The 25,400-nt window shown below is 40.1% G+C and overlaps 1 protein-coding gene across 1 annotated transcript in view; it reads left to right on the top strand.

Moving 5' to 3' along the window:
* LOC124120618 (collagen alpha-1(IV) chain) overlaps positions 1-25,400 on the top strand; it is a 69,054-nt gene that overhangs the window by 17,638 nt on the left and 26,016 nt on the right. The window contains exons 6-21 of the mRNA XM_046483510.2: positions 6,781-6,861; positions 7,647-7,724; positions 8,584-8,646; positions 9,595-9,672; positions 10,829-10,975; positions 12,582-12,644; positions 13,858-13,956; positions 14,192-14,245; positions 14,975-15,074; positions 15,981-16,103; positions 16,225-16,530; positions 18,009-18,089; positions 18,676-18,773; positions 20,411-20,620; positions 22,668-22,836; positions 23,355-23,465. Coding sequence (XP_046339466.1) covers positions 6,781-6,861; positions 7,647-7,724; positions 8,584-8,646; positions 9,595-9,672; positions 10,829-10,975; positions 12,582-12,644; positions 13,858-13,956; positions 14,192-14,245; positions 14,975-15,074; positions 15,981-16,103; positions 16,225-16,530; positions 18,009-18,089; positions 18,676-18,773; positions 20,411-20,620; positions 22,668-22,836; positions 23,355-23,465 — 1,861 coding nt within the window. The remainder of the gene's footprint in view (positions 1-6,780; positions 6,862-7,646; positions 7,725-8,583; positions 8,647-9,594; positions 9,673-10,828; positions 10,976-12,581; positions 12,645-13,857; positions 13,957-14,191; positions 14,246-14,974; positions 15,075-15,980; positions 16,104-16,224; positions 16,531-18,008; positions 18,090-18,675; positions 18,774-20,410; positions 20,621-22,667; positions 22,837-23,354; positions 23,466-25,400) is intronic.

Below are 25,400 nucleotides of genomic sequence, written 5' to 3' on the forward strand. Positions count from 1 at the left end.
CCCTGATCACAAATTCACACAAATATGGATAAATATCAAGCTGCCAAGTGATTGTGATCTGTTTGTTGAAGAACAAAGGTATGATTAAACTGTATCTGATGGTTAATTTGCGTAACTGTGTGCTTAGAACGATGAATTCTTCAAAAGTTACGGTCAATGCAAAACTCTTGAAACAAGTAAACAAGATCGTTTTGACAGGCACGTTGTTGACATCGATGCTTATGAGGTACTGGCACATCCTAAACAATATGCGTAACATGATGGCATGGACATATGATTATTTTTACGAGATAACGGTGTGCGATGAAGCTCTATAAAAGCATGCTATGATCCTCTGATAGATTTCTTACCAAAACGGGATTCAAAACATTGAATTACGTGAAAACGAGGTTGGCAAAAGTATACTGATATATACCTGCAAAACTAATTACAGTTTACAGGATAATTATGATATAATTCGTGCACTGTCATATAACCATCAAAAATACAACAGGGAAATATTTAGGAAATATTTCTAATTTTTACAAGCTGTCATAACTTACATATTTTATAATAAAGACACATTAATATTTATATATTCTTCGTGATGGCCATCACAGTATGTACTGTTTTCCATATCATGGCCCCGTCCCATAGTGTGCTACCTGCTACACTTCTCCTATGAATGATAACGTTGTGTGGTATTCCATCTTCACTATTATATCTCATTCCTCACCAATACCGTACCCTGGACATTATATATCACGATTCACTAATACTGTACCCTGGCCACTTTATATCACGATTCACCAATACCGTACCCTGGCCAATATATATATATAACATCTCACCAGGTTACATGTAACCAATATGTACCCTTTTCGCTATAGCTTGCCCCTGTCATGCACTCAATAAACAAAAGATGCTTACTCAGAGGTTTGTGAGGTTTATCTGATGGAATGGTTCCCCTAGGTGCCACCGTGAGCTATGAGCCTTCTCAGGGTATAACATTTCACCATGTAGGAAGTGACTCATTGTCAGAGGCATGTTAACCACTTGATGGCAGGCAACCTTGATGAAGCAGGTTGGATAAACACACACTGCAGCATACTGCAAATTCGGAGGGTCTTTTGATCAGAGCCATCATGATAGTTACTGTCTAATGATTTTTGATCAAACTGTTTGTTTATTTGTTTGATTATTATGCCGCACCCAGCAATATTCCAGCTATATGACAGTGGTCTGTAAATAAGTGAGACTGGACCAAACAATCCTGTGATTGACATCATGAGCATTGATCCGCGCAATTGGGATACAATGATGTGCATCAACCAAGTCAGTGAGCCTGACCACCCGATCCCGTTAGTTGCCTCGTATGACAAGCATAGCGCCTTTAATAGCAAATGTGGGTTGCTGAAGATCTATTCTACCCCGGATCTTCACGGGCCTGATATTTATTGTCTTGGGATTTTTAAAAATCTGTTTGAGAAATATGTTGTCATGTCGGACATGCCTTTATTTTCGGTCAGGTGTGATGTTATGGAGTATAATGACCTCCAGTTTCTCTTACAGTCCCCAGTGCATATATTTGATAACAAAATCACCCCCATTACACTCTCATCCCCTTCTTAGTTCAAGTAAATAAGAGACAAGTGGGCTCCTTAATACGCAAGGGTTCCGTTACAAATCCCTTCTTATTTACCCGGAAACCTTATACATAAGTTTATTCCAGGGACTGTGTTAGTCTATATGGTCTCGTATGTACCAGTCTATCAAGAATTCTACTTGAAGTTCCCACTCCTTTTAACCGAGTGAATGACACTTCCCCACGTGTGCATATTAAAAGGTAGCTATAAGGCAAAAAAACAGTTGACCATATGATATATATTCTATTTTCAAAGTTTTCATTGATTTCAACATATGTAAGACTATGACTATGAATAAGTCAAGAGTAAGAGAAGGTTTGGCAGTGAGTGAGTGATTATTTCTTAACGTCGCATCAGCAATGTTGCAGCTATTCGCAGCGATGAAGGTTTTGGAGATTAGATACTCAAAAGATGTAGTAAAATTATGACTGTTTATTTTTTACTATGGTAAGCATTCACTACTAACTTCTCCTCCTCTTTCCCAGTCCTTACTTAACGTTCATTAAGTTTCCAATTTCCTCCACTTATTGTCAGAAACATGAACCCATTATTGAAAAACTCCTGTGCTTAAGTGCTAAGCCAAACCCTCCAATCACATATCAGCAAGTTATTGTTGGGTGTGGGGAATTGTCCGTTATCGGTGGGGAAATGTCTGGTGTGGAATTGTCTGTTTAAGAAATTATCCATTTACTGGTAGGGAATAATTTTATTGTCTGTGTGGGGAAATGATTGTGTAAGGAATTATCCATTTACTGTAGGGAATAATTTTATTGTATGTGTGGGGAAATGTCTGTGAAAGGAATTATCCATTTACTGGTAGGGAATAATTTTATTGTCTGTGCAGGGAAATGTTTGTGTGAGGAATTGTCCAGACCCCCATTAAAACTAATGCTACCTTATCCTACCCAGCTACCGTCCTGTATCTAGAATGTTGCTGTATGTAGCCTTATACAACACACAAACACCTTCCCCTACCCTCTGTCCTCCCTCGTCAGGTGCTTGTCTCAAGTTCCACTCTCCCCCTCCCCACCATCCCCCTGACTCCCCCTCAGAGATGAACCCATGGCAGGGTGCAGTGCCATGGCATGTCCACATTAAAGTAATTAGCAGACTGCTCCACAGACAAAGCTTCTTTCATATCTTAATGAAAGTCCCATGAGCCAGGACTGACACATGGGAGCTCCCTGTTAATCTGACTCCAGGATTATTAAGATAAAAGGCAAGGAAGTTGTAACAACAAGCACATATAGTGGTCTACAGACACCCAGTGTAGCGCCTGACACTTTCTCCATTGAAGTAGGGTAAACAGTGTCCCCCCCCCTTGTGTCTTAGAAGGCTTACTGTGCAGCCCCCATGCAGGGACAACTAACGCAATCCATCTGAACAAACAGGAGCTTCACTCAGTGGTCATAGCTGATTATTGGAAGGACCTGGTGGATGTTACCTCATGCAAATATTTAGTTGATAATACTGTGACAGTAAAAATTAATTTATTTTTCAAAGGATATGGACATTGGGGATGAGAATTGGAGAATTGAATGGTTTATTTAAGACTTATTTATGTGAAGTTTGAGGTGTGGCTGGCTAAAGGGTGTTGTCAGAGGGAACTGTTTGATTATCCCTTTCTGGAGTGATGTAGTGCGCATATTTTATAACTATTACTACAAAATTCCTAAATATTCAAGATATAAAATTGTGTAGTTGATCTGAAAATGTGGAATCTTATGATCATTCAAATAAAATTAAGTCTAGGTGGCAAACGATTTCAGTTGGTATTTGAAAATTGAGTCGAGAGTTTTGATGAATTATTATTATATTTAATGCAAGTTTAGGTGGAAAACAGTTGGTTGAAGCAACAGTTGTACAAGTATGATACATATAATATGGGGCGGTCGGGTAGTCTAGTGGTTAAAGCGTTCGCTCGTCACGCCGAAGACCCGGGTTCGATCGATTCCCGACATGGGTACAATGTGTGAAGCCCATTTCTGGTGTCCCCCGCCGTGATATTGCTGGAATATTGCTAAAAGCAGCGTAAAACCATATTCACTCACTCACTCACATATAATATGCCTGCACAGCTCCATGAAGCTGACAAGTGTCAGAGGCTGGTTTTGCATAAAACGTGATGTGCAGTTAAAGGGCACTCATTTCAATAGTTTATATAGCTTACGTCAAAATGTACATTTAGGGTGGTTTGTTTGTCATTAGGAAAGAGCATTTGATATTCAGGGGCTTGGGGTGTCCTCTGATTTAAAAAAGGACTTTCAAAGATTAATGATGTAAGTCTCTCTCCCTCCCACATGCATGTGTAGAAGTCTAAATGTCAGCTGTACTAGGGTACAAGAGTGAGCAAGCCCCTGTATGAGCTGGCCGCAACACAATACTGGTGAAATACTAGCCTGTTTATCCCAGCATCACAAACACAACAGCCCACCCAGGACACATGGTGCCACATTCACAGATAAAGAGAGCGGGGAGGCCTTCTGGGGTGCACTTGTTGCTTAATGTTTGTCCTAAAGTGACTGATTTCTGCGGAAAGATACACGTTTCTGCAAGTGTCAGCACAATCCGATGGGGGACGAGTACATTCCTTGGGACACTGATTGTTTCAATCATGGGTCAGCTCAGATTTCCGCCATTACATGTCTTATGTCAATAATTCGAAATATTTATCTGCCCACTTGTTTCTTTTCTGAGCATATGCCCCAAAAACATGGAGTGCATGGTCCCCAAAAGAAGATATGCAGACATCATTGATAATTATGTTGCATGATAAGGAAGTTGGAAAATTGTGTTCTCATATATCAGCCTATAAGAATGTCTAAATGGTTGGCTATTGTTTGATGATAAAGCCCCCGCCCCCCCCCCAACCCCACCTTATGTTATGCAGGCCATACTGCCAGAGGTTCTTGCGAATCTACCTACATATCCTGATAAAGTACTGGCACAAGTTCTCTAACTATCTTAGAGCACAGGCAGATACTCAAGTTCCATGAACTTTGTGCAGGTCACACAAACTCCACCATTGACATTTTGAGCAGATTGCATGATTTCATGTGAATTTATATATGATTTTATCAGCATATAAATGTACTCCACTTGACCAAAACAGTGACCACCCACTGGATGGAAGTATTTGCCTGTGCTCTAAATACTGGTTGTGTCAGTATTGTTGACAATGGACTTCAATACTTGTTACATTATGATGGCATAAACACAAAAACAGATGAGCATCCTATGTAAATCTGCATCGAGGATAGCACACCGGTTGTAATGCTTTTACCTCCAAAACCTATATTCAAGTCAATTCCTATAAATAAATGTGTTGACAAAAATAACTTGACACACTGCTTATTTAATAATTAGCTCACACAAAAATGTAAACAACTGTAAAGAATCAGTGACTATTAGTTGGCTTTGTCCAATTGTTATTCAAAGAAATTTCTTGATTAACCAATCAAATGGCACCGAATCACTAATAACTCAGGTTGCACGAGTGGCCCAGTCGTCTAAGGTGCCACAAGTCGCTGTGCAAAGTTGCATTCATTGGGCACGCCAGAAACCTATGATTGTAGGTTTGAAATCCCAGTTCACCCAAATTACGTTTTGAGGTTTGTCAGCACCATACCCATGCCCATGGGTTTTGCCAAAGTGGTGAGCATCAGAGACCTGCATCACTCACTCACTCACTCTCTCACTCTCTCACTCACTCACTCACTCATCCACTCACTCATCCACTCACTCATCCACGAACCCACCCACTCACTCACTCACTCACTCAACCTAGTGAGCTCCTCTGTTTGCTACGGCCCAAAGCATGTCCAAGTTAACACCAGTTGATTGTCAAGGAACATAAACAATCTTGAGGTTGACCTGTGTCATGCTCCTCTGATATGGTATACTGCAACAATGTCATGTTGGGCTCCAGTGATCATTTCTTGATTGAATTTTCAGCCTCATTACCATTTTGTTCTTATCTGGCACCAGGTCTGTTAGATAACAGTGCCAAAGGTTTCCTTTGTGGTGTCTGGCAAGTTGTCATCCAAGACCATCTCATGCAGTTTACCATCAAGCTTTTATCGCTGAGATGTGATAATAGTCCCTTAGCGAATGGCAAATCCTGTTAGAATTGGTCTCCAACAACCTGTGCGGTGGTCAGGCTTCGTGACTTAGTTGATAGCAACAACCTGTGCGGTGGTCAGGCTCGGTGACTTGGTTGATAGCATGGCACCGTAACACATTGACCATAGCTCATAATATCAAATGCTGAATTGTCTGGTCCAGGTTGGTTTATTAACAGACTACTAGCTACTTGTAAAATATAAATTGGTACTGGTAAATATCATAATTTTTTTTAAACATGGGTTTGATGGATACTGCCTATTGCTGGTGCATATATTGAATCCAGTGTAATGAACATTAGAGAGGATGACATGAAAGTGTGAGGATGCAATGGAAAAAGTTTCTGCTTTTTAGCTATTCCCATGTAAATAAATTGCAAATAATTCCATGGCATTTGATTCCCTGAGCAAGCCATATATTTTTGTGTTCATGTTTCCATAAACCTAAAAGCATTAGACCAATTGACTAATTGACTAATGAAGTCATTGATATGCATTTAGAAGTTGAATACATGACACTTTTTTATGGATAGAATAAAAGAAGTTGCTATCTGTAAGAAAGTGTCATGTATTAATGGACTTCAGTTTACTGATTGGCTCATTATATTATTGTTGACTTTCTATTTACTAGAATTGACTTAGTAGGTTTACAGTATTCACACCGTTTTTTAGCTCACCTGACTGAAAGTCATGGCCAGTTTTCCCCCTTGACCAGTGAAGCTGTAACAGTTTCAAATCCTATTCCTGGCCACGACAGGAGCCATATTGAAAAACCTATATATGGACATTACTCAGCCATGTCTCTTCAAAATATAATATGTGTGGAGTTAGTAGTTTGGCTCAACACATGTTTCATTTTTAGTGATAATTTATTTTTTGAGTCTCTGTCTTTGTTGACATTTTAAACTGTTGAATACAGATCCAGGTGAGCTACAGCGCAATGGCACTATGTTTTTGTTTATTCTTCCATAAACACACAAAATATAGAAGTCATAAGTGATTAAACTCATCACAACCCACATGTGTTCTTCTAGGGAGGTGCAGGTTTCTCTGGACAATCTGGTCTGCCTGGCCTGCCAGGATCTAGAGGGCGTCCAGGTCGACCCGGTAGAAAGGTAAGAATAAGCCTTATGTACTATTTATCACTGTTTTTTAGTATATTGCTGAAACAATTGCCTAATAGAACATTATATACCTTTAGCACAGCCTGCATGTTTTCTCGAGATAATAACCAGATCGTATTTAAACGTGACGAAAATTTGGTTTTCAAAATGGTTCAACCTGTCAAAGCATGAAAATTTGGATTTCAAAATGGTTCAACCTGTCAAAGCATGTGCTATGTTTGGAGGGAACGATTGGATATATCAAACCTTGAGTTTAGAAGAACTATTTTATATTTATTGTAGATTTAAGCTTATGATCTCTAAAGAATTAGGATTTGGTTGCATATTTCATTGGTTGCATTATTTCTTAGACTTGTATTGTTTTTATGGGTAAGAGAATTATTTGTGATATATGCTTTGTAATGAGGACAGGTTTGACTTATGGTCGTCTCTTTGGTAACAGTTGCTTGATAAAGCTACCAGCACATTAGCATTTCAAATTATGGTATACTGGTAATACTGCGCACCTCTATGGTACATATACCTAAATGTTGCATTGAAATAATAAGGAAGTTGAAATCGGTAAGTCAACCCTGTCTCTATGGATACTACAGCTTCTGAAACTCCGCGTGACATATGTTATACCATATTTCTGGGTATTCCAACCATGTGGTATGGTTTTGGGATATGTGTATAATATATTTCAATGTATTCCATCAATGAGATCATGTGTATGGTATATATCAATGTATTCCACACATGTGATATGTCTCTTTATGACACATCGTGTCTTTCAGGGACAACCAGGAGCAAGTGAAGGTTTCCGTGTTGGCTATAAGGGTGAGCCAGGTGAAGATGGACTAATTGGAGAGGAGGTAAGTCATATTTGATTGCTACCATGTCCCACACCATCATCCCGGGGCAAGAGTGTCCACTTGCCGTTTTATCAAAGTCTTGTTACCACCCTTGCCACATCAAGCCCACTTTCCTGTGCTAAATATGATAGGACGATACGATAGTCCAATCAGAGAATGATTTAAAAAATCAACATCCACGACTGGTACTTACCACTCCCTGTCTTTGTTGACACGAATTTGTCTTTTTCATCTTTTACCCCCCCCCAGCAACTGCCTATGTTTTTATGTCAGGGAGGAAATCACGAATGTTTTTTTATCTGATCGACTAGGACATTGCCTATGGTAGTTGCCATCTTTGTGAAGCTATACGAGATAAGAAGAGTGATCTGATTGGATATCACATTTTCATTACAAGGAGCACAACTCGTGATCTACGCGAGGTGGCGCCAGGGTCAAGCCAAGACTAGTGGCCTTGATGTGGCAAGGGTAGAACCTAAGCTTTGACATTTGCTAGTGGACAAGCTTGCCTCGGGAAGATGGTCCCACACTGGTATTAGATTTTTTTTGTAAAGTTTTGATATCATTTGTGACCAACTCGTGTTATTCCAGGACAAGCCGAATAGATAGCTGCATGTGCCCCTCTCATGGCCATTTAGCAACCAGGTTCCGTCTTAGCGGAATCGGGCATACCTAAAACAATTCGTTGCGTAATGGTTCACATATATTTCCCCATCTATTATATATATATTAATATATATATATATTTCAGATGCAATTTAAAGCACATCTGGACTTGCGGAATTATACAGTATGACTGAACACATTTAACTGTGTCTTGATGAAATGAGGTACAAATATGCTTTCTGTTTGTTGACAGGGTTTGGCGGGAGAAATTGGTCTGCCTGGTGACTATGGCTACCCCGGAGAGAGAGGTCTACCTGTAAGTACAAAGACAATACCTTCAAACAGATTCACTGTTTGAAATATGAATGATGTGTTGTCAAACTGGGGGTGGGTGAGTAGAAAGCAGGTTTAGTGAGTGAGTGAGTATGGTATTACGCCGCTTTTAGTAATTTTCCAGCAATATAACGGCGGGGACACCAGAAACTGGCTTCACACATTGAACCCATGTCAGGAATCGAACCCTGGTCTTCGCCATGACGATCGAATGCTTAAGCCACTAGGCTACCCGACCGCCCCGAAAGCAGGTTTAACGCTGCGTTTAAGATTATTGCCTTATATAGCAACGTGCATGCATGGGTGGGTGTGTATGTTTGCTTGTACCAGTTCGGACAAATGTTGGTTTTATGGTGCTGTAATACTGCTATACTGACTCCAAGCCGACCAGTCCTTGTATTTTATCCCCTTAATGACGAGCACCAGGGGGTAATAACAAGTACCATATTTTAACGTCTTTTGGTATGACATGGCTGTTGATCAAACCACCAACTTTCTGCTCTTCTATCAGATGCTAGATTTGTTTGTTTGGTTGTTTGTTGTTTAACACCGCACTCAGCAATATTCTAGCTATATGACGGCGGTCTGTAAAATAATCGAGTCTGGACCAGACAATCCAGTGATTAACATCATGAGCATCGATTCACGTAATTGGGATCGATGACATGCATCAACCAAGTCAGCAAGTCTGACCACCCGATCCCGTTAGTCACCTTTTACGACAAGCATAGTCGCCTTTTACGGCAAGCATGGGTTGCTGAAGACCTATTCTACCCCGGATCTTCACGGGTCAAGCATAGTGAGTGAGTGAGTGAGTGAGTAAGTGAGTGAGTGAGTTAACATTTAAGGTCCCATCATACAGTGATGTCCATACAGCCATCTCATGCTATGGGTACGGGGACAATGATGGCATGGTCATGTTGTGTTTCAGGGTGTGGAAGGGCTGCCTGGTCCCAAGGGCTACAAAGGTTTGCCAGGAGCAAAGAAGCTTGGACACAAGGGTGCAAAGGTAACACACTTCCACAGCGATGTGAAAATGGAGACAACTCTGTTATAGAGAAATCACTCGAATCTGTTGATTCTACTTCCGGAATCAATAGATTTGAGTGATTGCTCTGACTCTAATGTTTTATATGTAATTTGTCTATAATTGTGCATAATGGCCTATAGTTTTGGTTTTACTTGTTAACATGCACGCAGTTTTCGAAATAAGTGCCTGCCCATAGGCTTGAGGCAGGTAGATCTAGATCTCAATGGACGTGCATGTCATAGACAATGTGATCTGATCACCATCATGTTCGACTTTGTTCTACCAAGTATCCAGTTCATTGCTTTGAGTGAACTTCACTGTATTTTGAACAATGTCACTGTACTTGATACTGACAGCTTCACAGGGATTTATCTCAACCTGCTTATATTCGGCTGATATTCGGCCTAAAGTCTGTCAGTAAAATCTCCCATTTTGGAATAAAACAAGTCATGCTGTTATAATATAAGGTGACTTGTATTTCACTGATAACAGAACCAACATAAAGGGCGAGGCTTTAGTGCTTAGTTCAATGTTAAAATATCTCTGAATATAGGAAATCAAAAGAAGAACTTTAAAAAATAAATCACAGTATACCCCATCAGGACCTGTCATGGCCTTGTATGCTCAGTATTATAAGGGTAACGCTATTTTTCAGGGCATTATCATTTGCAGAAGCCCGAGGTCTTCCATTAACTGCCCGACGAAGGAGGGCAGTTGAAAAGACCGGGGGCTTCTGCAAATGATAATGCCCTGAAAAATAGCGTTACCGTTATTATAGCTAAAATGGATGGAATTTGTTATCAAATAAAAAGAAACAACAATGTCGATTTTGAAACATTTGCTGCAATCAACACGAATGTCACTGACCCACTTTTACAAATATGGAAACGTCATAGAACAAACCAGATGACGTCACTATTGAACGTTACGTCACCTATCCCTATCCTATGACGTCACCTAACAACGGGCGTGATAATGGCCCGTCGTCAAGTAATATGAGGGCATTATCAAGTTACAGTGGCCCGCTCATTTCTGATAACATGCGGGCGTTTTTATGATAATTCTATCCATTTTAGCTATAAACAAATATATCTCCTTAGACTGTATACATTATATCTGTTGTGTGTTTGTCCAGGGAGACACTGGAGACCCGGGTCCCCCAGGCAAATTCCCCGTGGTGGGACCTGTGGAGGTCCGGTCCGGCATTCCTGGAGACAAGGGTGAAGTAGGTCCTAAAGGTCCTCCAGGAGATCCTGGCGACAAGGGCATGGAAGGAAACAAGGTAGGTTTACATCCACCTGGCTACATATACCATCGGCTTGATAATACTTCCTTGTAGATATTGTTTGGTTGATGAATCCCTTGGTAGGTTCATTTCTATCAAGGATATTATGCAAAATGTCTATCACCATGTAGGAAAGTTATGGCAAGTTCTTGCTAGTGCAGTTATGTAGTCAATGTCAGTGTAACTGTTTGCCAACTAGGTTACAGTTCCAGATGAATTCTGCGGTAAAATAATCAACATTCTGAGGTAAAATTTCCAAAATTTTGTGGGTCAAATTACAAAATTCTGATCTGGATTCTGAGGTAGAAACAACCATTTCACCCTAAAAATTGATAAAGTTTATTTGTTCGAAAATACGATCCAAATGGTAAACAAAATAATCCCACAGATTCTCATTATAAACAGCTATTATTTGATAAGAAATAAAACTATGTAATAAATATGTATATTGTCACATGTGTTTATGTATGGTTAGACGTAAACAGTTGATGTAGTGAAAATACTACAATAACGTTTTAGAGTGAGAATTGTTTAATTACAAATTTGTCTTTTGATTCATATTTTGTATATTTCAATCATATGTTATATGTTTGGGCGTCGTTCATTTAGTGTATTGGTTGATAAAAGTTACATTTTCTGAAAATCTTTCCGTGACCTCATAATGGCAGAATTAGTCTGTTACTGATTAGCTATAACATAAGGAGGTTCCATCAAACAGAGATATTTGATTGGCTTAGGTTTGGGAAGACATCCAGGATATTCTCTTTCTGTGTTTAGTAGCTCAAGTCAATACAATAAGGTATCAGACCTTATTTGGAGTCAACATGAGTTTTTGTCAAATGACACTTGACTGCTTCTAGGCCAGTGAATATGGGAGACAACTTCTCATTCTATATATTAAAATGGTTTGTTAACAATATGTGATATGGTTAGTGTTACAATAAGTTGTGTAGTAAATGTAACTGTTTCTTAACTATGTATGATATGGTTAGTGTTACTGTCACTATGTATTCCATGTCGATGTAACTGTCACTATGTATTCCATGTCGATGTAACTGTCACTATGTATTCCATGTCAATGGAACTGTCACTATGTATTCCATGTCGATGTTACTGTCACTATGTATTCCATGTCGATGGAACTGTCACTATGTATTCCATGTCAATGTAACTGTCACTATGTATTCCATGTCAATGGAACTGTCACTATGTATTCCATGTCAATGTAACTGTCACTATGTATTCCATGTCAATGGAACTGTCACTATGTATTAGATGTCAATGTAACTGTCACTATGTATTCAATGTCAATGTAACTGTCACTATGTATTCCATGTCAATGTAACTGTGACTATGTATTCCATGTCAATGTAACTGTCACTATATATTCCATGTCGATGTAACTGTCACTATGTATTCCATGCCAATGTAACTGTCACTATGTATTCCATGTCAATGGAACTGTCACTATGTATTCCATGTCGATGTAACTGTCACTATGTATTCCATGTCAATGTAACTGTCACTATGTATTCCATGTCAATATGACTGTTTCTCAACTCTGTGTGGTCTGATAAAGTTACAACTGGCAACAATGTTTCAGGGTGACCCAGGTCTGAGTGGGCTGAAGGGCCCCAAGGGTATGGATGGACCCTCAGGAAGAAGGGTACGTATGGGTTTCCCCCTCCAACGACGGTAGTTGCTGCCCTTTTCCATTCTAAATTCTACCATGACATTGATGAATGCTTGATTCTGATTGGTTAAAAAAAGGTTTCCTTTTTTTAAATGCTTGGCTCTAAATTTAATTAAGAGGTATCCACTCTACAGTGGGACTACATCATATTTCAAAACACAGTTGGTATATCTCCTAATTGATATATTGCTGATATCAAGACATCATTTCAAAACATCACAGTAGACTGCTAGATTAGAAAAGTATCATCTTTATTCAAATATTAATCCTTTGTAATATAAATTTTATTACATGTTGTACATCAACTTTACATCAACATTCATCCCCAATATCTCTAAGCCTTGCATTTCAGTAAACCTACAGTAAGCCCTGTATTCATTCATGTTGTTATTGCGATCAACAATTACCCGCTCTTTATTTTCATCAGCCAATTTGATTTGTTACGCAACTCAGTCAAGAATGTGATCTACAAACCAGCCTCAGTGTTGGGTTGGTGATATTAATAACAGCCCCATTGATTACGATTGAGTTTGGTCCATGTTGCACTGTCTTAAGAATATATCAAGTAAATGACTTTCTTAATAACAGAGTTTTTACAGGAGCTAGAAGTATATACTCAGAATGTCAGATTCAGTGGCATAGCTACCATATAGGCAAAAATACAGTTGCCTACATATAATTTTTCACAGATATCAAAACTGGGTGTCAGTGTAGACTAGACTAGACTAGACTAGACTAGACTAAACTAGACTAGACTAGACTAGACTAGACTAGGTGGACTTTTCATAATACAATAAGACAGTCAGTCTGCTTTTGAAAATATATAAAATTCACACTCACATGACATTACTCTTGATGTTTTATAACGCCAGCTAAACAGTCCCCATATTGCAGTAAGTAGCGTTAAAGATGATCTCTGTTTCAGCAGTTTTTGGGCTGGGGGCATGCCCCACACACCCTCAGCATTCTCGGGTGCTACGCGTCTTAGCTAAATTGCTTCACTGATTATATCTCCATACTTGTCAGGTACACTCCTGAGAATAAAACTGAAGTTAATACACATCTTACTTAAGTATCAGTGTGAATGCCTCCTCAGTTTCTCAGACCTCAAACCAAGACAAGGAACTGGTTTTGACCGCTGACTGAATTTCTGGAATTGTATGTTGATCTATGATGTACTCTGCAGGGCAAACGTGGTAAAGAGGGACCCCAAGGTCCATATGGAGGGAAGGGCTTCCCTGGTGCCAAGGGTTTCTCAGGCAATGCAGGAATAAATGGAGTGAAGGTAAGAACAGTCTGTGAAACCATGCATGTTCATTGACTTTTTAATAAGGAAAAATATAAAAAACCTTGTTGTGTAATATGTATGATGATATTCTGACTGTAAGCACCAACTTTGGTATGTTAATTTTGTATGTACGATGACATCCTGACTGTAAGCACCAACTTGATATGTTACTGCTGTGTAATATATACAAAGACTTTAATAGTCATTTATTCATGGTATTTTTTGTTGCCAGGGTATGTTTGGTGAGCCAGGCTTCGCTGGACGACAGGGTCTTCAAGGTTATCCTGTAAGTAAACCAATCAACATACATTCTGTTCATTAACGTGCTGTATCACTCGGTGATCTTGCTGCTTGACTTACAGTCTTCCGCTCATAGTTTGATTGCTCTAAAGACCCAAGAGTGAGTTAGCATAGTTTTACGCCGCTTTTATGAATATTTCAGCACTATCACAGAGGGGACATCAGAAATGGGCTTTGCACATTTTACCCATGTGGGGAATCGAACCCAGACCTTTGGCATGACAAGCGAATGCTTTAACTATTAGTCTATCACAGCGCCCTTAAGACCCAAGATGTACATAGGTACACTGATTGGTGCCCTTTGAGTTAAGTATCCTCCAATATAAGACATTTTTAAACGTGTCATCAATAGCACTTTTAATGTATACTAGTCTACTTATGATGGGGATGCTGAGCTATGAAGGACTTTCAAAAGTACTTCCAAATTACTTGTATGAGAAATCAATAAAGGCAAAATAGAATTATCCTTGTCAAATGTTGAGTAGTATTTGCTTTTACAGACCCTGAAACAAATATATCCAATACAACCCATGCAAGTCTATAATGTTTGGCAAGTCTAGATTACTGCAGTATAAAGAAAGTCTCTGGGCTCCTTTTTATTGTATTTTATAATTATAATTTTTAACAACTGTTTTTTTTCTGTAAAATTTGTTCATTTCAGAAACTGGATGTTAGTCTAGTGTACACATTGAGAAAGTTGTTTTGTGTGTTTCAGGGTCCACCCGGTATCCTTGGCAATGGCACTGGCACTGGCCGGCCTGGCCCGAGGGGCAGAATTGGACCATCAGGGCCTAAAGGTTTCCCAGGGACTCCAGGTAGTTTGGCTAGTAGGGTTGATGACAGCATGGCGTTGCATTCGGAGAAGAATGGGACGTGATATCAGGTTGATAGGGAAATGAATTCTGTGCATAAAAATGAATTCTGTGCATAAAAATGAATTCTGTGCATAAAAATGAATTCTGTGCATAACACCTTAGATACGAGTTCAACCAATATACAAAATAGTAATATGCAGTAGTAACAGGAATAAGAAATGTGGCCATTAGGGCTGGGATGGGTAATTCGGGTACTCGGGTCAACTTTGTCAACTTCAGTGTACGAATGATCTGATCGTTTCATATATGTATCTAAATAGCTTTGCCAGGATTGCGGTAAAACAATTCCCATTTTGTTCCCAACTCTTGAGGCCTAAAGTGGGTACCCGGGTAGGGTTGGGTAATAGGGTGTAGGGTACCCGGGTAGTAACTTTGGACTCGTCCAAGCCCCAGTTGCCGTCACTGTGACAATGTGACAATGTGACAAATGTATGGGTCCAAGACAGAAATGGGAAACAGTCAGTCCCTCACCCATTCAAAATTACAGTCATTGTTGCTATACCCTGGTTGTTTGATGACATTCCTCCTCCAAAGCAGGTTGGCTTGGCAGGTTTACTCGTAAAGGCAGTTATCTCCCTTACCTGGTTCTTCTCTCGATCGAGTTGCTGTGTGATTTGGTTGTGCTTGTTTGGTGCGCCTGTGACAATAAAGTTACTCAATAATGAAGAGCTCCCTTGTGCCCTGTTGAATCACAAATTATACGGTTTCATCAACCCAAACTGGTGCTCACATTTGCCATAAAAATAAAGTTCAGTTGTGTGTGAATGTCAATTCTTGAATCTTTATCAATAGGCGTAACAGTAACATTTAGAAAGTACATGTGTATCAATGTTTTGTGTGCTCCAGGTTTTGATGGTGAGGAGGGTCGCCGTGGTCTGCCTGGTCTGTCTGGCCTCCCCGGCACCCAGGGTCTGCCTGGTCTCCCTGGTATTCCTGGCATGTCCATGAAGGGAGACAGAGGTGTTCCAGGTAAGTGTATATCCATGGTTTATATGGTCCCATGATATGATCCCTAATTGTTAATAGATTCGGTGACCTCTTGTTCCGCCATATGAAGTACAAGCTTTACAGGTTTGTGCCTATCATTTAGGTCTGCGTGGTATTGACGGAAAAGACGGTCTTGTGGGCTACCCTGGTCTGGCTGGGGAGAATGGAGAAAATGGTCGGCCTGGTGAGACTGCGTATGGTCCGCCTGGTGAGCAAGGTCTTTCCGGTCTTCCCGGACTTCCCGGTTTACCTGGTATCCCTGGAGATTCTGGCTACCCTGGACAGGCTGGCTACCCTGGAGAGGGCTTCACATTGTTTGGGCCTATTGGACCGCGTGGACTGCCTGGTGACAGAGGTGTGCCTGGTCCACCTGGCGTGGATGGTCTTCCTGGTCTTTCTGGAGACCAAGGTAAAGTGCTTGCATGTATCGTCTTTTTGCAGGTATTCAGTGCTACACAACTAAAAACCTCCTTCAGAATTACATACGAAACTAAACTCAACATCTCAACACCCATAACAATGATGTACATTAGGACTGCATGGTATAACCAGTATAACGATGATACATATTGCAAATGATGCGTATTGCAATATATTTTCTGTTCCAATATTTTGGGTAGAAAAAGTATAACAAGTTTCGTTATTTTTTGTATCCTTGGACCTAAAATCAACACAGAAATTCATACACAAATGATGTTTCCCTTTCAAAATTGATTGAGAAAACAGGAAATGGATATTTCTCACATTGTTATCTCCCCTGTACCCATGACTACAAAATGGCAGCCACTGAACATGCTGAGTAATATTTACTTTAGTATCTAGAAAATAGGATCTGCATGAACAATCACTGTCAACATGTAAGGTCCCAATGTGTCCCAATACGTATGACAATAAAGATACCTGTATTGCAATATACTGCAATAGTTTTTTTTAACTAATACACAGCCCTAATGTACACCGTGTATCTAATACTATGTGCTAACTTCGTTCTATATGTTTGGTCCTTAGGCCTTGCATACAGTAAACCTGACTGATTGAATGAAAACAAGAACAAAAACAAGAAAAACCTCAACAGCATGCATCTTGCAAATGGTCAAATGCCCAGTTATTATGATGCATTGATATGATGGTGTCATTTCTGAAAAGAAACTTAGAGGTCCAGTTTTTAATGAAGCTATTGGGTCCAGGGACCCGTTCCACGTAGTGATCTAGGTGCTAAGGTGATCATAACTCCAATATTTTAAGATGGCCTTCCACCCGTGAAGATCCTGGTTAGAATAGGTTGACTATAAAAGGCGACTATGCTTGTCGTAAGAGGCGACTAACAGGATTGGGTGGTCAGGCTCCATGACTTGGTTGGTGCATGTCATCGTATCCCAGTTGCGTGGATTGATGCTCTGGATCTCAATCACTGGATTGTCTGGTCAAGACTCGATTATTTACAAGCCACCGCCTCCACCACTGGAATATTGCCAAGTGCTGCTTTAAACAACAAACAAGCAAATCTATTTATGCCAGTAGTGTATCGTTGGTAATCAGTATTAAGTCAGTTGCTTCAGAACTATTTTTTGGAGACCCGTGAAGATTCCGGGTTAGAATAGGTCTTCAGCAACCCATACTTGCCGTAAAAGGCAACTTTGCTTGTCGTAAAAGTCGACTAACGGGATCAGGTGGTCAGACTCGCTGACTTGGTTGATACATGTCATCGATCCCAATTGCTTGGATTGATGCTCATGATGTCAATCACTGGATTGTCTGGTCCAGACTCGATTATTTTACAGACCGCCGTCATATAGCTGGAATATTGCTGAGTGCGGCGTTAAACAACAAACAAACAAACAAACTATGTTTTGGACAGTATATATATGTGTGAAATGCATATTGCAGGTTTCCGTGGAGAAGACTGTGGGTTCTGTCCAGATGGAATTCCTGGAGCTCGGGGAGATAATGGCGACTCTGGCAGACAAGGTCAGCTTCTTAATAATATCACTTATCTGCAGGGGTCCGAAAAATTTAAAATCCCAATCAGACATTTCCATTTCGGCCACGCCCCCTTCAAATAGCGTATTTCTACATCCATGATGCAAGGTATTTTTGTACAGTTGTAGACACCTTTCAGTCAAATTAACAAGATGTTCTCAGTAATTAATCCTCGACTCAGTGTCTCCAATCAGTGTCAACTCAGTTTATTGCCTATTACAGTGATTGACCGCTTAGACTATCATGTAGGTACGATGTATTTACAGCAATCAAAACAAACAAAGCTTGTCAGTGTAGATAATCTTCATTGTGTTACAACTGTAGACAGAAACTGCTCAGTCCTAAATGTTGATCATGTCCGGTCAAAATTTAAGAATGTTCGGACAATACTTTTTAAAATGTCCGGACAGAAAAATTTAAACGCCCGGCGCATATGACCGTTTCCGGACCCCTGCTTTTCTGTAAAAAGGTCAATGTCAACTTGAACAGAACATGCTGTGTTGTTCAAATTAACATTTCCATAAACACAAGCTTCCTTATTTTTTTGATAATGCTTTTATGTTGGTTGTGACAGGTCAGGATGGATTCCCAGGCTTGCCAGGGTTCCAGGGTGAGAAGGGTCAGCCTGGTGAGTTCGGACTGCCTGGCCCTGACGGTAGATCTGGAGAGCCTGTAAGTATCTTGTAATGTTGTGTGTGGAAAATGGTTATATTTTCAACTAAAATGATAAAGATGACATTGGATGAGTGTAATATATATATATTTATTACCCATATGCTTAGAAATGACTGAGTTTATAAAAAACATGTGCCTTTGCGCAAATATATCACTTCATGCGCACCAGTGTATTGTTTACATCATATGGATGGCATTGTTGACGTCATTCGAATCGGATTGTGACATAAGGTGGGAATGACATCACAGTAGTAACGGCATCATAGCTGGAGATTGTTGATGTCATTCGACAATTGTGGTTTTTCTAAAACGGCGGTCATGATCAGTGCATTTTTAAAGGGGAGCTCAAAAGAAAAAATGGGTTATCGAGATACTGGATTATCAAGAAATTATTACACTTGCATGTGTGTGTCATACTGATTTTATGCAACTTGTGTAAACATTCATGTATTACCCTCGCTCTTGCTTGGGAAATACTAGAATTCTGACACTCGATTAGTAAAGCAGTATGACACATGCGCTCGTATAATAATCTCTCGATATATTTCTTGTTTTAGAGTTACATAATCAGTGAAAAAGGATAGAAGGATCAATCAAGAGTCACAGTATTTCATAAATTCTGACTTGATTGATATATTTAATAGGTCAATTGGCCATACAACTGTTGACATCATGTCTTTCATTCTCCCATTTTTGTCATCGGTTGGTTTCGGATATTATCTGGGGCACGGGTGGCCCAGTCGTCTAAGGCGCCGCGATTCGCTGTGCAGAGTTGCGTCCCTTGGGCACGCCAGAAACCTATGATTGTGGGTTCGAATCCCGGTTCGCCCCGATTATGTTTCTAGGTTTGTCAGCACCATACCCGTGCTCGTGGGTTTCACCGAAGTGGTAAACATCTGAGACCTGCATCACTTCGGGCTTTCCTCCCACATTAAGCTGACACGCCGTGATATAACTGGAATACTGTTAAAAGCGGCGTTAAACCCAACTCACTCACTCACTCAGATATTATATCAGAGGAATATTCATGAGAGACAAGTCATGTTTGAAAAACAGGCAAATGCAGTCTCATTCAGTCCACAGAGCTCCAGATAAGCTTTTGGTGTTGTGGGTATTTTACCCATGCATTTTAAAATCATTGGGTATCAGTAATTCTATCTGGGTATTCAAATTTCTGTTACCCACTAGTTTTTACACATGTGGGTATTTAAGTTAAATATTTAAAAACATTATTCATCTAGTCCCTGCAAACTGGTGTCGTGTGGGTTCGAGAGCTTTATAGGACTAAAAAATACCACGATACTTCCACAAGAAAGTGTGATGGCAAATGATCATGATGTAACTGTCATCATGGAGTTTTGCAAGGTTGACAGAATGCCCGTTTTTTATTTCAAAATAAGTTGCTGATTTGCTAATCGAACACGCAAGGGTTACTTCACAATATTTTGATGATACGCACAAGTTTTATTTTTGTAGCGTATCTGTAACGTTCGTTGCGTATTCGATACGCTTGGATTTTATTTTACTGCGTATTTCTGCATTTCTGATGTGTATTGTACGCAGATACGGAGCTTATCTGGAGCTCTGGTCCATGAGGCAGAAGGTCTGTTGTAACGTTTGTTTGGCCGTTTCAGGGTGTTCCAGGACGTGATGGTGCCCCAGGTTTTCCTGGCGCCAAGGGATTACCAGGTGAACCTCTGGGATTCGTTGACGTAGAGAGATACCGAGGCCCTGCTGGTCCCAAGGGGTCAACAGGCTACCCTGGTCTGCCTGGCATGGATGGTTCCATGGGAACAGTGGGGGACAGAGGTCTGTCTGGAAGTCCTGGCTACCAGGGAATGAAGGTCAGTTTCAGCATGTTATGCACTGTATCACCGGTTTACCTGTAAATGGCAATAGAACATTTCTGGGAATACATGCGCAGTACAATCACTGTGAAACGGTTTTCAACATAGCGTCGGATCACTTCAGGAGTTGCGGTTAAAGGTCGTATATTGAATGGTCGAAAATAATTTGATAGTTTAACTTGGCGGACCCTGATTGGTAAACATTTTAACTTTGAAATCATCATCTTGGTTGGTTGGTTGTTTAACGCTGCACTCAGCAATATACCAGCTATATGACGGCGGTCTGTAAATAATAGAGTCTGGACCAGACAATCCAGTGATTGACATCATGAGCATCGATGGGATACGATGACATGCATCAACCAAGTCAGCGAGCCTGACCACCCGATCCCGTTAGTTGCCTCTTACAACAAGCATAGTCACCTTTTATGGTAAGCATGTGTTACTGAAGACCTATTCTACACCAGATCTTCACGGGTCCATCATCTTGGTAAAGCCATTACAAAGTAGATGTTGCAATATATGGCAATATGTATCGTGATACAACATGTGGTATTGCAATAGGAATTTCTGCCTGTACCCATCCCGAGCATAAAAGCACATGCATATTAATTTTACACTGTAATGATTATATTTCATTATACATTTGGGAAATATCAGTACATTGCCTTTTTCAAAATCTTGTATATTTTTTGTCTCGTTGGCAATGTTTACATAAGTGATTGGTTGAATTGAAATTAGGAAATTAACAACTAATTCCTTTGATAAAAAAATTGAAACTGTTTGTCCGTTGCATGTGCAACATATTGTACCGGTATTACATATCGCAATACATGAATTATTGTTGCAATAAATTGCTATTCAAAAGTAAGGCCCGTCAATACCCGTCACTAATGCATATTATATATTGCATGCAAATTGCAAGTTAAAATATTTTATATCATACATAAAAATCAAACATTTCTCTGTATTAACATAGTTCTGATAAATATCTATAAATAAATTCACAAAAGAACATGCCTCGCACTGCTCTAACATGAAAGTCTCCCAAAGGAGAGCAATTCGTGTTATTGTTATTTAGTGAATTTCTTTATACAGTCAAGTCCTGTTAATCCGACACTGTTGGTTGCATATGATTATGTCGGATTAACGAGTATGCGGATTAACGAAATAAGGTATTATAAACGTTCGTGATCGAAAATTGGACAACTACACGATAGATAACGATACGAACACGTAGGAAAAGGAAAAATGAAATATTTATATTGTTGTGTTACATTGTCAGCGGAATATGTTTTCTAACCATGCAACCACTAAAGTTTCACACAAAACTAATGTTTGGAACTGTATGACTGATTCAAAATACTTTTGAAAGCATAGTCTGGAATGGAAGTCGCTAATTTGAAACTAGTGCTGCACTGCTTAAGAAAGCTGCTTTCTTAGTGGCTAATGTCCACTTCCTGTTAGTAATTTCACTGGTCGGTCAAAGTTCGCGAAAGGTGGCTCTGATGTCACCTGTAATGGGATGTCCTCAGAGGTAGCGAGAACATTGTATCCGATTTGAGATTGAGGTGATCTAGGCATGTGATTAATCCTGTTTTGTTTATTTAGAGCAGTAATTGTTTATTGTTAAGCAAGTTTATATCTGCAGCCGTTGAAATATGCAGCTACTCACCAACTCGTCTCGCATCAAAACATGTGGCTGTGTACTCGAGGGCAGATGACCACGGAGTACGCTGATCACTGTGTCGGATTAACAAGACTGATTAATGAGTGATTCAGCAATTCGTTGCAAATTAGGTGTGTCGGAGTCGGAGTGCGAGACTGTCAAATTAACGGGTCTAAATAGCACTGATTAAATCGGTTCCCATCATTTGTGTCGGATAAAGCCGATTGTCGGATTAACGAGTGTCGGTTTAACGAGACTTGACTGTATATGTGCTACTGTACACTAGTGAATTTCAGCTATATATTGACTTATATGAAGTTAATCCATGTGGTGCTACCTGTATGGAATTACCTAATCGGACTGATCTTTGTCTAGGGTGATTCTGGCATTCCTGGTGACACTGGTCTTGATGGTCTACCTGGTGTTCCTGGTCTGTCTGGCAACAAGGGTCTGCCTGGGGATGAAATCCCTGGTGCCAGGGGAGAAAAGGGTGATCCTGGTCTTGGAGGGCTGGATGGAGGCGATGGCAGGAAAGGAAAAAAGGGTAGGTTGTCCATTTTCCACATAGACTGTCATGGCGTTCAAAGGCTGCGAACATTGAGCTGGCTTTCATTACTTGCAAACGATTTAAAAAAAGAAATGAGCAAAAGAAAGTCTGGAGTAATATTTGTTATCAATGTGTGGAGTAGAGCTGTTACGATTCACTCATGTATTCGGTGAATCGAAACATATCCCTTCATGAATTGAATTTGTTATTTGTGGTCACTAGAATCGAATATTTACAACAAAAAATTAAAAGAGTCTGCTGTTTATCAAAGTAAGATATGCTAAATGGAATATGTACAAGCCATGCAGTAGTCTGTTGTGTGGGTCATCTACAACTGCACCTCAGTTAAATGGCTGATTGTCCATAACACTCATCAATTATTTGGACCCTAAAGGTAGCATTGTAGAGAGCGATCAGTGTATGTTTCATTGAATATAATAAATAATACATCAAATGCTGATTTGTTGTGTTCGTGAATAAATAATTGTAATCAATACCCTACACTAATGTTCCAGGTCAAATGGGAGACCCTGTAGCACTACCATTTAAGCTGGATCTGAAGGGCGAAGTTGGAATAAGAGGACTACCAGGTATTCCAGGCCGAGATGGAGAACCAGGCTTTGAGGGTAAGTTCAGAGTTTTCACTGATTTAATCAAAGATATTTGAAATATAGAATACAAGGAACATGAATTGCAGATCTATTCTGAAGTGCAATGACACGAAGGCCACATCAATGGTAACACTTCATTTAGGCAGCTGTAACGCCTAGATAATGACACAGATGGCACATCATTGGTACAAATTCATTGAGGCAGCTGTAACCCCTATATAATGACAGATGGCACATCATTGGTACAAATTCACTAAAGGCAGCTGTCACCCCTAGATAATGACACAGAGGCCACATCATTGGTACTACTTCATTTAGGCAGCTGTAACCCCTAGAGAATGACACAGAAGCTACATCATTGGTACTACTTCATTTAGGCAGATGTAACCCCTAGATAATGACACAGCTGGCACATCATTGGTACAAATTCATTGAGGCAGCTGTAACCCCTAGATAATGACACAGATGGCACATCATTGGTACAAATTCACTGAGGCAGCTGTCACCCCTAGATAATGACACAGAGGCTACATCATTGGTACTACTTCATTTAGGCAGCTGTAACCCCTAGATAATGACACAGAGGCCACATCATTGGTACTACTTCATTTAGGCAGCTGTAACCCCTAGAGAATGACACAGAAGCTACATCATTGGTACTACTTCATTTAGGCAGCTGTAACCCCTAGATAATGACACAGCTGGCACATCATTGGTACTAATTCATTTAGGCAGCTGTAACCCCTAGATAATGACACAGAGGCCACATCATTGGTACTTCTTCATTTAGGCAGCTGTAACCCCTAGATAATAACACAGATGGCACATCATTGGTACTACTTCATCTAGGCAGCTGTGACCCCTAGATAATGACAAAGATGGCACATCATTGTCACTACTTCATTTAGGCAGCTGTAACCTCTACATAATGACACAGAAGCTACATCATTGGTACTTCTTCATTTAGGCAGCTGTAACCCCTAGATAATGACACAGATGGCACACCATTGGTAATACTTCATTTAGGCAGCTGTAACCCCTAGATAATGACACAAAGGCCACATCAATGGTAACACTTCATTTAAGCAGCTGTAACCCCTAGATAATGACACAGATGGCACAACATTGGTAATGCTTCATTTAGGCAGCTGTAACCCCTAGATAATGACACAAAGGCCACATCAATGGTAACACTTCATTTAAGCAGCTGTAACCCCTAGATAATGACACAGATGGCACAACATTGGTAATGCTTCATTAAGGCAGCTGTAACCCCTAGATAATGACACAGATAGCACATCATTGGTACTTCTTCATTTAGGCAGCTGTAACCCATAGATAATGACACAGATGGCACAACATTGGTAATGCTTCATTTAGGCAGCTGTAACCCCTAGATAATGACACAGATGGCACATCATTGGTACTACTTCATTTAGGCAGATGTAACCCATAGATAATGACACAGGTGGCACAACATTGGTAATACTTCATCTAGGCAGCTGTAACCCCTAGATAATGACACAGATGGCACAACATTGGTAATGCTTAATTTAGGCAGCTGTGACCCCTAGATAATGACACAGATGGCACATCAATTGTACTAATTCATTTAGGCAGCTGTTACCCCTAGATAATGACACAAAGGCCACATCATTGGTACTAATTCATTTAGGCAGCTGTAACGCCTAGATAATGACACAGCTGGCACATCATTGGTACAAATTCATTAAGGCAGCTGTAACCCCTATATAATGACAGATGGCACATCATTGGTACAAATTCATTGAGGCAGCTGTAACCCCTATATAATGACACAGAAGCTACATCATTGGTACTACTTCATTTAGGCAGCTGTAACCCCTAGATAATGACACAGCTGGCACATCATTGGTACAAATTCATTGAGGCAGCTGTAACCCCTAGATAAAGACACAGAGGCTACATCAT

Source organism: Haliotis rufescens, unplaced genomic scaffold (assembly GCF_023055435.1).
Source record: "Haliotis rufescens isolate VD_foot unplaced genomic scaffold, xgHalRufe1.0.p SCAF_9, whole genome shotgun sequence".
NCBI lineage: Eukaryota > Metazoa > Mollusca > Gastropoda > Lepetellida > Haliotidae > Haliotis > Haliotis rufescens.